The sequence below is a fragment of the Plecotus auritus genome (genome assembly GCF_963455305.1).
Source record: "Plecotus auritus genome assembly, chromosome: 8".
In the NCBI taxonomy this organism is placed as follows: Eukaryota; Metazoa; Chordata; class Mammalia; order Chiroptera; family Vespertilionidae; genus Plecotus; species Plecotus auritus.
This window is the reverse complement of record NC_137782.1, coordinates 24,053,635-24,066,342: the sequence shown is the minus strand read 5'-3', so window position 1 is coordinate 24,066,342 and position 12,708 is coordinate 24,053,635. Positions and strand designations below refer to the sequence as shown.

Sequence of the window (12,708 nt, the reverse complement as noted above, 5' to 3'; positions counted from 1 at the left end):
GTTTCCTGGGATCACCTCCCAAATCAACTCCATGCACTCAAATCCTTGCCTCAGATTCTGTTTCTGGAGGAATTCAAATACGAAGCCTCTTTCTTGAAAGTTTCCCTCGTCGGGTATGGGCTTGGCCTGCTTAGGCGGAAACGAGAAGTTCATCAGATGGGACCTGTCCCTCCAACAGTCTAGCTGCTGCCCCAGAGGACCCTGCAGGGGGACCTGCCCAGCCTCAGCCACCACAGAATTGCTGGGACAGGGAGGTGCACGAAGGTTCCTGTTTCGCTCTCCTCCCCACACCACCTCTCTCTTCATCACAGTAATTCAATCCAGACTGATTATGCAGACCTTTCGCTTCAGTGAGGTGCCCGGACAGCCTTGGCGGAATCCCCTGCCCCCTCCCCATCCACTCGTGCAAGAGGATGCATTAACATCTCCAGTTCTTCTAGAAAAATGAGTTTTCAGCTCCACAGTTCATCGTAATGAGCCAAATCTCTTTTCTCTGACAAATTGCACCTTTTCTTTACCCTCCTCAGTGCCCAGGAGACAGGAAGAAAGAGCATTAGGTATCCCAAGGACAGTCTCTCCCAGCCCCACCCCCGGAAGTGATCCTCTCTTTGAGTGGATGTGATTTGAGAAGAGTGATTCATTGGGTGACCTTTGCTGCTGGGGGGAGGGGCGAGGAGTTGTGATTTGCTTTGAGAGGTAGAACTGTGCAAAGGAGGAACCTGAGCCCGGTCCTCGGGTGTGCCTGGGAGCACAATGGCTGGGACAGAGTTGGGGTGAGAACTGGCCTGGAAGAGGTGTGGAGGAACGGGTCTTGGGGTTCCAGGAGGGGTAGGGAACCCGCACTCTACAAGATAGCTTTCACCCTTGTACCTTCTCCTGAGTTGTTAAACTTCTGGGAGCCTGAGGTTCTCATTCATAAAACAGGGTGATGATATATACCTCACAGGGTTACAATGAGAAGCTAATGGCATAGCATCCATAGGCTTCTAGAGTAGTCCCTGGGACATCTTACTCCACACAGGTGAAGAAATTCCTGGACCTCACACCTCACACAGGTAGGTTCTGGTCTCATGGTTCAGTTCCAGTAAGAACTTTGGTCTTTCCCAAGACAAATTGAAGTGAATGGCCAGGGCACCTCTATGCTAAATAACTGGACATTGGTCTGAGCATTCATCCCTGAGTGGGACCAGAATCTCCTGCAGGACTCATTAACACACAGACGGCTGGGCACCACCTCGGAGTGTCTCATTCAGTGGCTCTGGGCTGCGGCTCAGGAATTTGCATTTCTAACATGTTTCCAGATGTTGTTGATGCTACTGGTCATGGGACTATATTGTGAAAACCACTGTTCGAGAATAATAGTAAAACTGAATGTATACATTTATGCTGATGTCTTACACCACCCCAGGTGTTTCTATGCGTCCCCTCTTATACCGCTGCTAAGGTAGATGTGATTTAGATGTTATAATTGGGTAAACTGAGGCTCGCGGGAGGTGCATAACTTGCCCCGGGTGATACGGTTAGTGTGTGACAGACCTGGGGTCTGCCTCCAGAGCCCACCCAACCCCTTGCCTCTCTCCTACTAGACACAAGATTCGGCTGCCAATTTTAGAACAGGGCAGGCTGGGTCTGCAGGTGGTGTAAGGGGTTTACTATGGGGAGAGGACGAATTCAAGCACAGGATCCAGGCACACTCTGCCAGCCTTGTGTCCAGGAGAGAGCCTGGGGTCCCTGAAATCAACAGAATGGCTGTAAGCAAGGGGTCGGTCCCTCTCTCGTTCTCAGCCTTTCAGACACAAATATGAATTCGTTTCTTGGACAGATAATTGTTGAGCACCTGCTCTGTGGCCCATGCTGTAGTAAGTATGGTACCTTCTTAAGTAGGGCCTGAGGAGAGCCACACAGACATAGAACTGCTCGAGAGCAGGGAAGGAAAGCACAGGGAGCTCTCAGGGTCTGGGGAGGAGAGATCACAGACTTCCTGCGGAATGGACACTGAGCTGAGAGCTAAGGAATGAGATGTCGCAAGCCTTATGGGGCTGGGGTGTTCCTTTACCTGTGCAAAGGCTCTGAGGTCCGCAGACATCATGCGTTTGAGCAGCTGAAAGAAGGCTAGAGTAGTGTGTAGGGAGCGGCGCATGAGGCTGCACTGGGAAGTGGGTCCCACACCTTCAGATCAGACCAGGCATGTGCATGTAGTAAGGCTTTCTTCTCTGTCCGTGGTGTCCTGGAGCCGGTTTACGCCAGCTTGCACGAACAGATGGTTACATTTTCAGGAATTTTGTGAGCTAGGGGAGGCCACGTTGGTAGCTGGAGATCAGTCATGGTGGGAGTATTTATAGCACAGAAATGGGTAGATGCTGCAGCTCAGGGCCTTTTTCTCCTCAGGGAGCTGTTTGTTCAACATTTGCCAACAGACCACTGGTCTCTGTCCTGAAACTACCAGACATAGATTGATTCCAGAGGGATGATGTTTCTGTGCCTCTGGATTTATGTTTGGGGTGGGGTGGGGGGGCTTTGGATCTCCAAGTCTTTGCAGTTGTGTCTCCCCTCTACCAGCTGCCAGTGGTTGTCTCCTCCCCACCAGCCAGTTCCTGCCCACCCCCCTCCTCAACTGGGAGCCAGGTGGAGCCAGGCCCCGCGCCTCCCCTCACCATGGAGGAGCTCGCCTCTCCTCTGTATGACTCTTCTCAGTCCTTGTCTGGAATATCAAACAAGGAGTACCAATTTAGCTGCTTTTCAAGCTTGCAAAGTGTAGATAGTGCATAATGAATGTTCTGGGCTGCTTGTAAATTACCTTGTGTAAACTCCTTCCCACCACCCGCTGCCCCATCTCTCTCCATGCGCGTGTGGATAAACACAATTTTTTATCCTTCTAATTATATAAAGTTGGACGAGGAAGGGGACACAGAATAATATTAGCATCTCCCAGAAGGAATAAATAAACCATGAGGACACTGCTCCTCCTTGCAATGCCTTTCTGCGGACCGGCGGCCGGGTTCTGCCCTTTGATAGTACACACAGCTCTTTGCCGCTGCACCAAGGTGAATAGACATGTGGGACCAAGGGCAGATGGGAGTACTAGGTTGCTAAGTCTCTGCCATCAGCGCACAACCTGCCTCACATCCAGCCAACAATCACCATTTATTAAGCACCTGCTGTATGCCCAGCTCTGTCCTAACACTTCTTAGAGCACTTGTAGATTTACCGAAAAACTGAGCAGAATGCACAGGGAGCCCCCACACACCTCCTCCCTCCCTCCCATATCCCGTTTCCCTGTTATAACATCTTGAATTGGTGTGATACATTTCTTCCATAGATGAACCAATGTTGATCCATTGTTACTAACGAAAGTCCATAGTTTGTAGAGTTCATTCTGCATTGTACAGTTCTTTGGTATGTACTGGTGTATGATGACATGTGTCCACCATTACAGTATCATGCAGAATGGTTTCACTGCCCTAAAAATGCCTGTCCTCCACCTGTTCCTCCCTCCCTCCAACTCCCTGGCAACCACTGATCTTTTTACTGTCTCCATAGCTGTGCCTTTCCCAGAATCCCATGGAGTTAGAATTACACCCTGTGAAGCCTTTTCAGACGGGCGTCTTTCACTTGGCCGTATGCATTGAAGGTTCCTCCATGGCTTTTCGTGGCTTGATGCCTCCTTTCTATATATCACTGAATACTGTTCCATTGTATGGATGTAGTACAGTTTATCCATTCACCTATTGGAGGACATCTTGGTTTTGGCAATTGTGAATCAAGCTGCTATAAACATTCGTGTGCAGGTTTTGTGTGGACATAAGCTTTCAACTCCTTTGTGTAAATACCAGAGAGAGCAATTGCTGGGTCGTGTAAGAGCATGTTTAGTTTGGGAGGAAACTCTTCCTAAGTAAGTATTTTGCATTCTCACCAGCAATGAATGGGAGTCCCTGTTGCTCCACATCCTCTCCAGCATTTGGTGCTGTCTGTGTTCTGGACTGGGCCATTCTAGTTGGTGTGTAAAGGTATCTCATTGTTTAATTTGCAATCCCCTAGTGCAGTGGTCGGCAAACTCATTAGTCAACAGAGCCAAATATCAACAGTACGATTGAAATTTCTTTTGAGAGCCAAATTTTTTAAACTTATGCTTCTTCTAACGTCACTTCTTCAAAATAGACTCGCCCAGGCTGTGGTATTTTGTGGAAGAGCCACACTCAAGGGGCCAAAGAGCCGCATGTGGCTCATGAGCCGCAGTTTACCGACCACGGCCCTAGTGAAATATGATGTTGAACATCTTCTCGCCTGCATATTTTTGGGGTGAGGTGTCTATTCAGATCTTTCGCCCATTTTTAACCGAGTTATTTGTTTTCTTATCGTTGCGTTTTAAGAGTATTTCTGTATATTGTGAATACAAGTCCTAGATCAGATATGTCTTTTATAAATGTTTTCTCTCAGTCTGTGGCTCGTCTTTTCATTCTCTTAATGTCCTTTCACTTTCCATGCCTGCATTTTCTCCTTCAATCCTCCCAGCATTCTGTGAACTATATAGTATTGGCCCCATTTTGCTAAGGATCCCAAGGCTAAGAGAGATCAATTGACATACTAAACGATGGAGCTAAGATTTGAACCCAGATCTGACATCATCCTCATACCTCCCATTCCCACTTGCCACAGGTTAGATCATGTAAGAATGAATCCTGTCATTTCATACTAAAACAGCCTCTCACAGCCTCAGAATATAGAGTTTGTACATGGATGCCTTGCCGACCCCAGGGAATGGTTACTTGCATCAAAGTATGGCGTGGCGATCCCTCTGTAATCTAGCCTGGCCACCTCCTCTGTCTCCTCTCCCACTGCTAATCCCTTCACATTCTATGTTTATAGGACAGGAACTCCTCAGCTCGCAGTGTGCTTGCTTTTTCAGGAGCTCTGCCTTCCCCTTTGCAGGTCCCTCTGATGGAAAGACCTTCCTCATTGTCCCCTGAACAATCTTACTCACTTTTAATTCCTCATTCATATATCGCTCCACAAAGCCCTCTAGTTTCTACTTTTAGATCTTGAGGTTTCACTTCTAAGTACAGTCTGTCTCCTTATGTGTGATACTCCTTATGCTTGAGTATCACTTTCATAACACTTTCTTAATCCCCTCACCAAGCCTGCACATAGTAGGTTCTCAATGAATGAAGGTTGGCAAACACCATCATCTGGTGGTTAGAGGCAACTTTCATCTTTAATAATATTGAACGAAATAAATTTGTTTCCTTTTGTTTCTAATAATTTTGGCTTTCTGATTTTAAGTTCCATTGTATATTAAAGAAAATTACCTTTCAACATTTTACATCAGAATCTCTGTTCCCAGTGCTATAGACCCCTGGAGCATAACTCAGTAAGTAGAGGACATTTTTGAATCGATAAGTCATTAGTGAGACCAATGAGTGAAAGCACAATATGCATTTTCACTTTTTTAAGGCTTACAGATTTTGTAGCCTCTGGTAACAAAGCTTAACGGCCCGAGCTCAGAGTTAGATGCTGGGCCCTATGTGACCCCTTGCTGGGTGGATGTCCCGCAGGAAGTTCCACTCTCTGGGCTAGAATAGTGCGGGGGCTGGGGACCAACCACTCGCACGGACTCCAGGAGAGGGACCTGGGAGATGTGAAAAGTCCAGGGACTACACATTGTGTGGATGGAACCAGGCTCCAGGGTCAGACAGGCCTGAGATAGAATCTCAGCCCTGCTACTTACAGGCTGTGTAATAAGAGAAACTTGCTTAACCTCTCTGAGCCTCAGATTCTTCATCTGTGAAATGGAAAGAATAATAACACTACATCAGAATGGTATTATTATTATAATCTATTCAGTTATTTGGGGGAATAAATGATGGATTAAGGTCATGTATGTAAAGTCTCTGGTACCTGTCATTAGCTCCATAAAGGTTAGCTTCAGACTCCTTCACACCCCACTCCCCCAGCCACCCAAAGGAGTGATTTAGACCTCCCACCTACTCCCTCAGTTACTTCCACTGGAGCTCTTCCCCATGATGAGTAAAAAAGGAGCATCCAGGCTCGGCCGGCATGGCTCAGTGGTTGAGCGTTGACCGATAAACCAGGAGGTCACAGTTCAATTCCTGGTCAAGGGCACATGCCTGGGTTACAAACACAATCCCCAGTGTGTGGTGTGCAGGAGGCAGCCGATCAACGATTCTCTCATCATTAATGTTCTATCTCTCTCACCCTCTCCCTTCCTCTCTCTAAAATCAAAAAATATATATTATTTTTTAAAGTGGCATCCATTATATCTCAGGGCCTAGCACCCCGCCTGGCACATGGCAGATGCTGTATGAGTAGTTTTTTAATTAATGAATTAGTGAATTAGTGGCTAGGGCGTGGTATGCTGCCCAGTCCTGGGCCTGTGTGTTCATCCTGGGACCCATTCCTTGCCTGCTCCCGCTCACTTTTTGCTCGCAGAGAGCTGACCCCTGCAGGTTGCATTTCTCAGTCTCTGGGCAGCTGGCTTCTGTCTGGGTTTGGCCAGTGGCATGTACCGATGGGAGATTGGAAGGCGGGAGAAAGGAAGAAGTCGGGGTATTTCTCCCCGTCTGTCCCAACCACAGGCTCCACCTTTTCTCCAGCTTTCACCAAAGAAGCCACTGCAGCCGCAGCCCCCACCGGTGCCCCAGCCCCGGAGCTCCGGTACCTCCACCTCCTCCTCTGCCCCACTGTCCCGCAGGAGGCGTGTCTAAGGCGACACCATACTGACCTCTGAGTTACTTCACCCTCTTCTATTTGTCTTCTCAACTTGTCCATCACCCAGGTAACCACTTCTCTGTCGTTAATTCCTTCCGCCGTGGACACTTGAAGTGGTTTCTAATATCCGCCTAGACCCCTCTTTGGAGGGCCGGCGTAGCTGGACCTAGAGTGAGAGGACCCCGTTGTTCCCAGCTCCATCTTCCCCTGCCCATGGCCAGTCAGTCCTTGTGAGCCTCAGTTTCCTCATTTGTAGCAAGGGCTAACAGCACCCATCCTGCTTCTCTCCCGGCATGGCATCACTGTCAGGGTCCAGTGAGGTCATCCATTCATACAGTCACCGAGCACCCTGAGGACCTGTCGCCTGGGGCCGCTGAGGATGCTCAAAGCTCTGCCACCCACTGACTTGGAACCCTAGCCCTGCCCTAGAGTCATGACCAGAGTCCTTCAGTGACCTGCACAGTGACCTGGGCAGCAAGCTGAGCCCCTCCTCCCAGCCAGACCCGGCCAGGATGGTCTGATGGTGTGTGTCTGTGTCCGTGGCGGAGCTCACTTTACTTAATTGTAAAAGATTTGTCTGATTCTTCTGCTGTACTTGTTTTTTTAATGGTTTTTATTTGGTGTTATTTGAAGCCACCGTGCCATCGACCAAAGCCTGCAAATCTTGTTTATGCCTGGATTGTGTTTGGAATGGTATGCTCTGTGACACGGTTTTTAGTTATTGATGACCTCTTTTATAATGATTTAGTCAGCTCCGCTCGAATGATAGTATTGATAGCAGTATGTGGCCGACAATCTATTTGCAGCAATACTCCAAGAGGCAAAAGAAAAGCAATTTGTGCCCAAGTGGAAAATAGGTAAATTTGCTGTTTTTAAACAAGCATGAAAATGAAGCGTATTAATCCCCATCCACCCATCTCGCTTCCCGAGTGTTTTCACGTAGTCTCCCTTGCACTGTCCTATGGAGCAGGTATTTCCATCCCCATTTTAAGATTAAAATCACTAAGACTCCCCTCGGTGGTAATGACAAAGCCAGAATCAGGAGGCAGGTGGGAAAAAGAGAAGATACAGGTCCTCTTTAGGGCATAGTATCTCCCCGGGCCTCAGCTTCCTCATCTGTAAATGGGGACCATAACTGAGGGTAGCTGGTGGGTTAAATGAGAGGGTTTGTGCAAAAGTCTCATGATGCCAAGTGTGCGATAATTAAATGTGGCTCTAACGGAGGGCAGGGCTGGCTCCTCACCTGATGGTGTCTTATCACCCATCGTCTTATTCGTTCTCTCTTTCTCTCTTTCTCTCTCTCTCTCCCTGCAGATGACCATTCCCGAGTGAGGCTGCTGGTGCTGGATGGAGACCCACACTCCGACTACATTAACGCCAACTACATTGATGTGAGCGCCTTTGTGGGCTGGGCAGCCAGGGGCTGGGGTTGACTACATAGGCTCAAAATCTGTGCCTGTCCCCTGACTCTCACCCAGAGGTGGCCTTCCCAGAACAGTCCAGAGCTGCCTGGGTCCTCCCTGCTTTGTGTATTAGCGTGACCCAAGTTAACTCCCCACGTAACGCTGCCTACCTTCAGGCGGGTTGGAATAGCCTGCTCTGCGGGCCCCAGGACAAAGGCCAGTCTTGTTTGTTCGCCCACTGACTCATTTGTATATGTGTCTCTTATCCATTCATTCATTCATTCATTCATTCATTTGAAGGTACAGCCATTTAGACAACAAGAATTTAAAAGTGCCTACTGTGTGCCGGAGGCTATGGGAACCATAAAGCTTAAGATGCCATGGTCCTACCCTCTAGAACCTTAGCAGAAAGATAAGCTGTGCCCATCAATCGTTTCAGAACAAACTAGAAAGTGGTTGAGTCTTAAGTTCAGATAAAATGCTACAGGGGTTCAGAGATGGGGGGAAATTGCTTCTTCCATCAGGAATGCAAAATGTGGTGTGAACCAAAGCTTCAAGCACAGGTAGAATTGGAAAGCAGAGGAGGAAGATGGTCTCTGGTTGGAGAGAACAGCTGAGCCGAGATGCAGCAGCTGGGAGCGCAGATATGCCCCTGCTCAGTTCGAGGGGAGCAGGCTCCGGAATGGCAGTAGTGGGAAATATGGTTGGAGGTAGGCCATGAGCAGTCTAGGGCCAAACGTAGGGATCGCGCTTTATCCTACAGGCAAGAAACCACGATGGAAAGGGTTTGATCCAGGAGGTGACTGGTCAGAGCTGAGCTATGGGATGACTGGCCTATTTCCAGGGGTGAGAAAGATCAGAGGCTGGGATCCGGACACTGAATAGGAAAGGGGCGCTTCAGTGTCCAGAGACTATTGAGGAAGGAACTAATACAATAGAGGCCAAGACAGGCGCCCTGGGTGTGGGAAAGGGCACGAAGGGGGGTATGACCTCAGGCCGGGTGGACACCCCAGAGTGACTGATTCTAGCCAGGCTTCTCGGGACCTCAGCTGGGAACCAAGGGCCTTGGTGAATGTCTCAGAGAGCCACCAGGGTTCCTCAGACTCACAAGTGTTTTATGGGTCAGCTAGAAAATGCAGTGGCGTGCTTTGAACCCAGATAGCTTGTTAATTCCACAAGCATTAGCCTGGTGTTGATCATTTGCCTGTTGCCCTTAGATCTATTCCTTGTGCTTCCCCACTCTGCTTTGTATTGTTGGTATGAGTGTGTGTGTGTGTGTGTGTGTGTGTGAGAGAGAGAGAGAGAGAGAGAGAGAGAGAGAGAGAGAGAGAGAGAGAGAGGCAGGAAGGGGAGTGAGCTGACCCCTGCATGGCAGGCACTAAAGGGAGATTGGAGAGTGAAGGGAAGGAGAAGCCAGCCTATGTCTCCTCCTCTCTCGTGGCTTTGGGTGACAGCTCCAGCCGTGGCTGCATCCCGCCATGGCCCCAGCTCCTGTCAAGCAGCCGCCACAGGCCCAGCCTCCGCAGGTGCCCAAGCTCCTGGGCCCTGGCAGCGTGTGTCTCCCGCTCTCTGCTTGTTCTAGGAGTGGTCGCAGCCTCCCACTGTTGCTGACCTCTGGTTGCCCCACTGTTCCCTCTTTGGCTCCTCAGCTCCTTCATCACCTGTGTGACTAACTTCCTACACTGAATTCCCTCTGTGGGAGACACCTGGAGCATTTCCTCCCTCCCCGCCCCACCCGGCCCCTGGCTAATAGAGGGCCCACAGGTGGTCAGAAACTGGGGCTGGAGCTTTAGTCCCGATCAAGATAGACACGGTCTCGGCCACCTTGGCCCTTCCAGGAAAGCACACAGGAGATGTCCAGCTCTGAACAGCATCTCCAGCCTGTGTGTGAGTGTGTCTGTGTGTGTACTCTGCACCTGAGCACTCACCCATCACACCTCAGCCTTTCCTGCGTGCATTAGGGTTCATTCCCCGAGCACTGAGCAGATCCTCCACAGGGTGCTGGGAACACAGACCTTAAAAGGGACTCAAGTCTGATGAGGGAGTCAGGTTAGAAAAGAGACCCTCACAGAGCAGGGCCTATGGAGGCCCAAAGGAAAATCAGAGCCTCGAGGTGGAGGTGGGGGCCAGTGAGGCCTTCCCGGAGGAGGAGACACAGTGCTGCCTTATCTGTGAGTAAATCAGCCAGGCAAGAAGGGCTGACAGCTGCCTAAGGATTATTCATCACCTCCTGTGTTTCCGCATGACCTGAATGAGTACCACGACCTCACAAAGTCATTTCCAGGCGAGTAAGCTGAGGCTTTCTGGGTATTGCAACTTCCTCAGAATCACACTGCTAGGAGGTGAGGGAAGAGGGAACAGGAGTCTGAGTCAGAGGTGCCTCCCCCACCATGCTCTGCGGACTTTAGTAATAACAGAAAAGCAATGACAAGAGCCAGAGGTGCTAATGAGTCGCTCCTGAGCCCTGTGATGGGTGGTTTTAAGTGAGTTGGTTTATTGAGACCTCTCAATAAGCTCTCCAAGGTAGACAGTCACCCCAATTCTCCAGATAGAAAAACGGAGGTTGTAAAGCTTGTCTAAGGCCATATAGCTGGTCAGCAGCAGGACTAGGCAAGGAACCAGACCCAAATGGCTCCAAGTCCAGGGCTCTTCTGCTGCCCCTCCAGCGTGTGCTGAACCAGACTGAGTCGGTCCCTTCCCTTTCCCCTTGACCTTGTCTGCAATTGAGTGGATGTGTTAGCCTCGAGGGCCATGGCCCATGTGGGGTCTGCTGGCCTGTGTCATGTGAGTGGTAACGTCCAGCAGGAATCACTTTTCTAGATAGACACTCCATTCAAAGTTGGGTGAGCATCTCACTGTAGTCAGAGCCAAAGTGTGCTTTGGTGGTTTACAGGCAACAAATGAAATTGTTGTAAAGGGAAGTGAACCTCTGCAGTGTCAATACTAATAGCAGCTCCCATTTCTCCCAGGTCCTGTCATTGCAATGCCATCTGCAAGCCAGGAGGAAACGCAGACAGGGCTGAGGTTAAGAGCCTTGCTAAAGGTCACACAGCTAGAATCCAGTTCTTTGCCCGCCTAGGACACACCACTGCCCTCTCCCTCCGTAAGGAGCAGGGTGTGCAGACCGGCCAGGCAGCCTCTGCAAGATGCTGTCTTAATATGTGATGCTCGGCTCTGTGCGGGGTCTCAGTGTTACAGTCAAGGGCTCATAGACCAAAGTCACGAATTCAGTCCTTATAGGGCCTAGTGAACCCCGGCAGTTCTGCTTACTAGTGTTATGTCTTGGGTAAATTACTTACTTGTTCTGATATCTATAACATGGGATAATCATGTCCCTCCACAAGAACGTGATAATCATGTCCCTCCACAAGAACGTGATAATTCATGTAAGGTGTCTGTCTGTCAGGGTCCCCCTGGGAAACAGAGGCTCGCTCAAAGAGATTAACCCAGGGGAGATTAATAAGGGTGGAACAGGATTGAGGGGGACACACAGGGTGGGGGGTAGTGTTCCCAAAGCCAGAGGGCAGACAAGTCCCATTCACTGTGAACCTGCTATACACTCCAGCAAAGCTAAAACTCCTGGGGTTTCTGTGGGTATTCCTGGCAAGTTGATACTCTAGACCAGCAGTCAATACTCTAGACCAGTGGTTGGCAAACTGCGGCTCTGTTGACTAATGATTTTGCCGACCACTGCTCTAGACCAGCGGTCGCCGACCAGTGGTCCGCGGACCACTGGTGATCTGTGAGGTCCAAAAGGTTGGCGACCGCTGGTTTAAGATATCCTTTGTAGTAGCAGTCGCCAACCGGTGGTCCGCAGATCACTGGTAGTCCAAAAGGTTGGCGGTCACTGCTCTCGACCGCTCTCTTGTCCTCACCCCTCTGACCTGGTCTCCACTCCAGCCAAATCCTCCCAGCTCTCCCAATGCCCGCACTAGAACCACTTATCCACATCTGGATCTTGACAATCCATTAAACCGACTCCATATGGACAATGAGCAGAATGGGCCGGCCCTGTCTGTGCCTCTGGAGGCCAGAGTTCTGCTACAGCCGGAACCATCCCGCTGGCTGCAATGTTTGCGCACCTGAGAATGTGTTGGCCACTTGAATCTGTTATAAATTACCTGCCTGGGAGTGAATATTGTATCTGGGTCCCCAGTAAGTAACAGATGCATGAGTACAGAGTGAGATAAATGTGTTTTGGATGCAAACCTCTTTCCCATTGCTCACAAACAGATGCAGGCCGGCCCATTGCTGGTTGGCAGGCGGTCTGCATGCCTTATAGGTGGGGCTTCAATGAACTCCAAGTTCTTTGAAGGTTAGGAAGTCTTCTGTCCAGCTCTCGGCAGGTCCCCGGAGGAGCCCTAGTGGAGCAATTCATTTCCTTGCATCAGCACTGCTGGAGTCTCGCTCATATTTAGAATGTTTTCTCTCCGGGGACCGTATGGGTTCTTGGAGGCCAGGCAGCGTCTCTCTGCTCAGACGCAGCATGGGAAGGCACACAGCACGCACTCATGTGCATTTATCAAGGCTGATGGCCCAGGCAGACTCCCTGGGCTGGCACAGCCATGAGCAAGCCGGA

General features: G+C 49.9%; 1 protein-coding gene across 19 annotated transcripts in view; it reads left to right on the top strand.

The window, feature by feature from the left end:
• Positions 1-12,708, top strand: part of PTPRT (protein tyrosine phosphatase receptor type T) — a gene marked incomplete at its 3' end in the record, with an annotated part of 976,718 nt that overhangs the window by 916,179 nt on the left and 47,831 nt on the right. For all 19 annotated transcript variants that reach the window (XM_080686646.1, XM_080686642.1, XM_080686645.1 and 16 more), the window contains one exon: positions 8,041-8,117. In XM_080686646.1, coding sequence (XP_080542772.1) covers positions 8,041-8,117 — 77 coding nt within the window. The remainder of the gene's footprint in view (positions 1-8,040; positions 8,118-12,708) is intronic.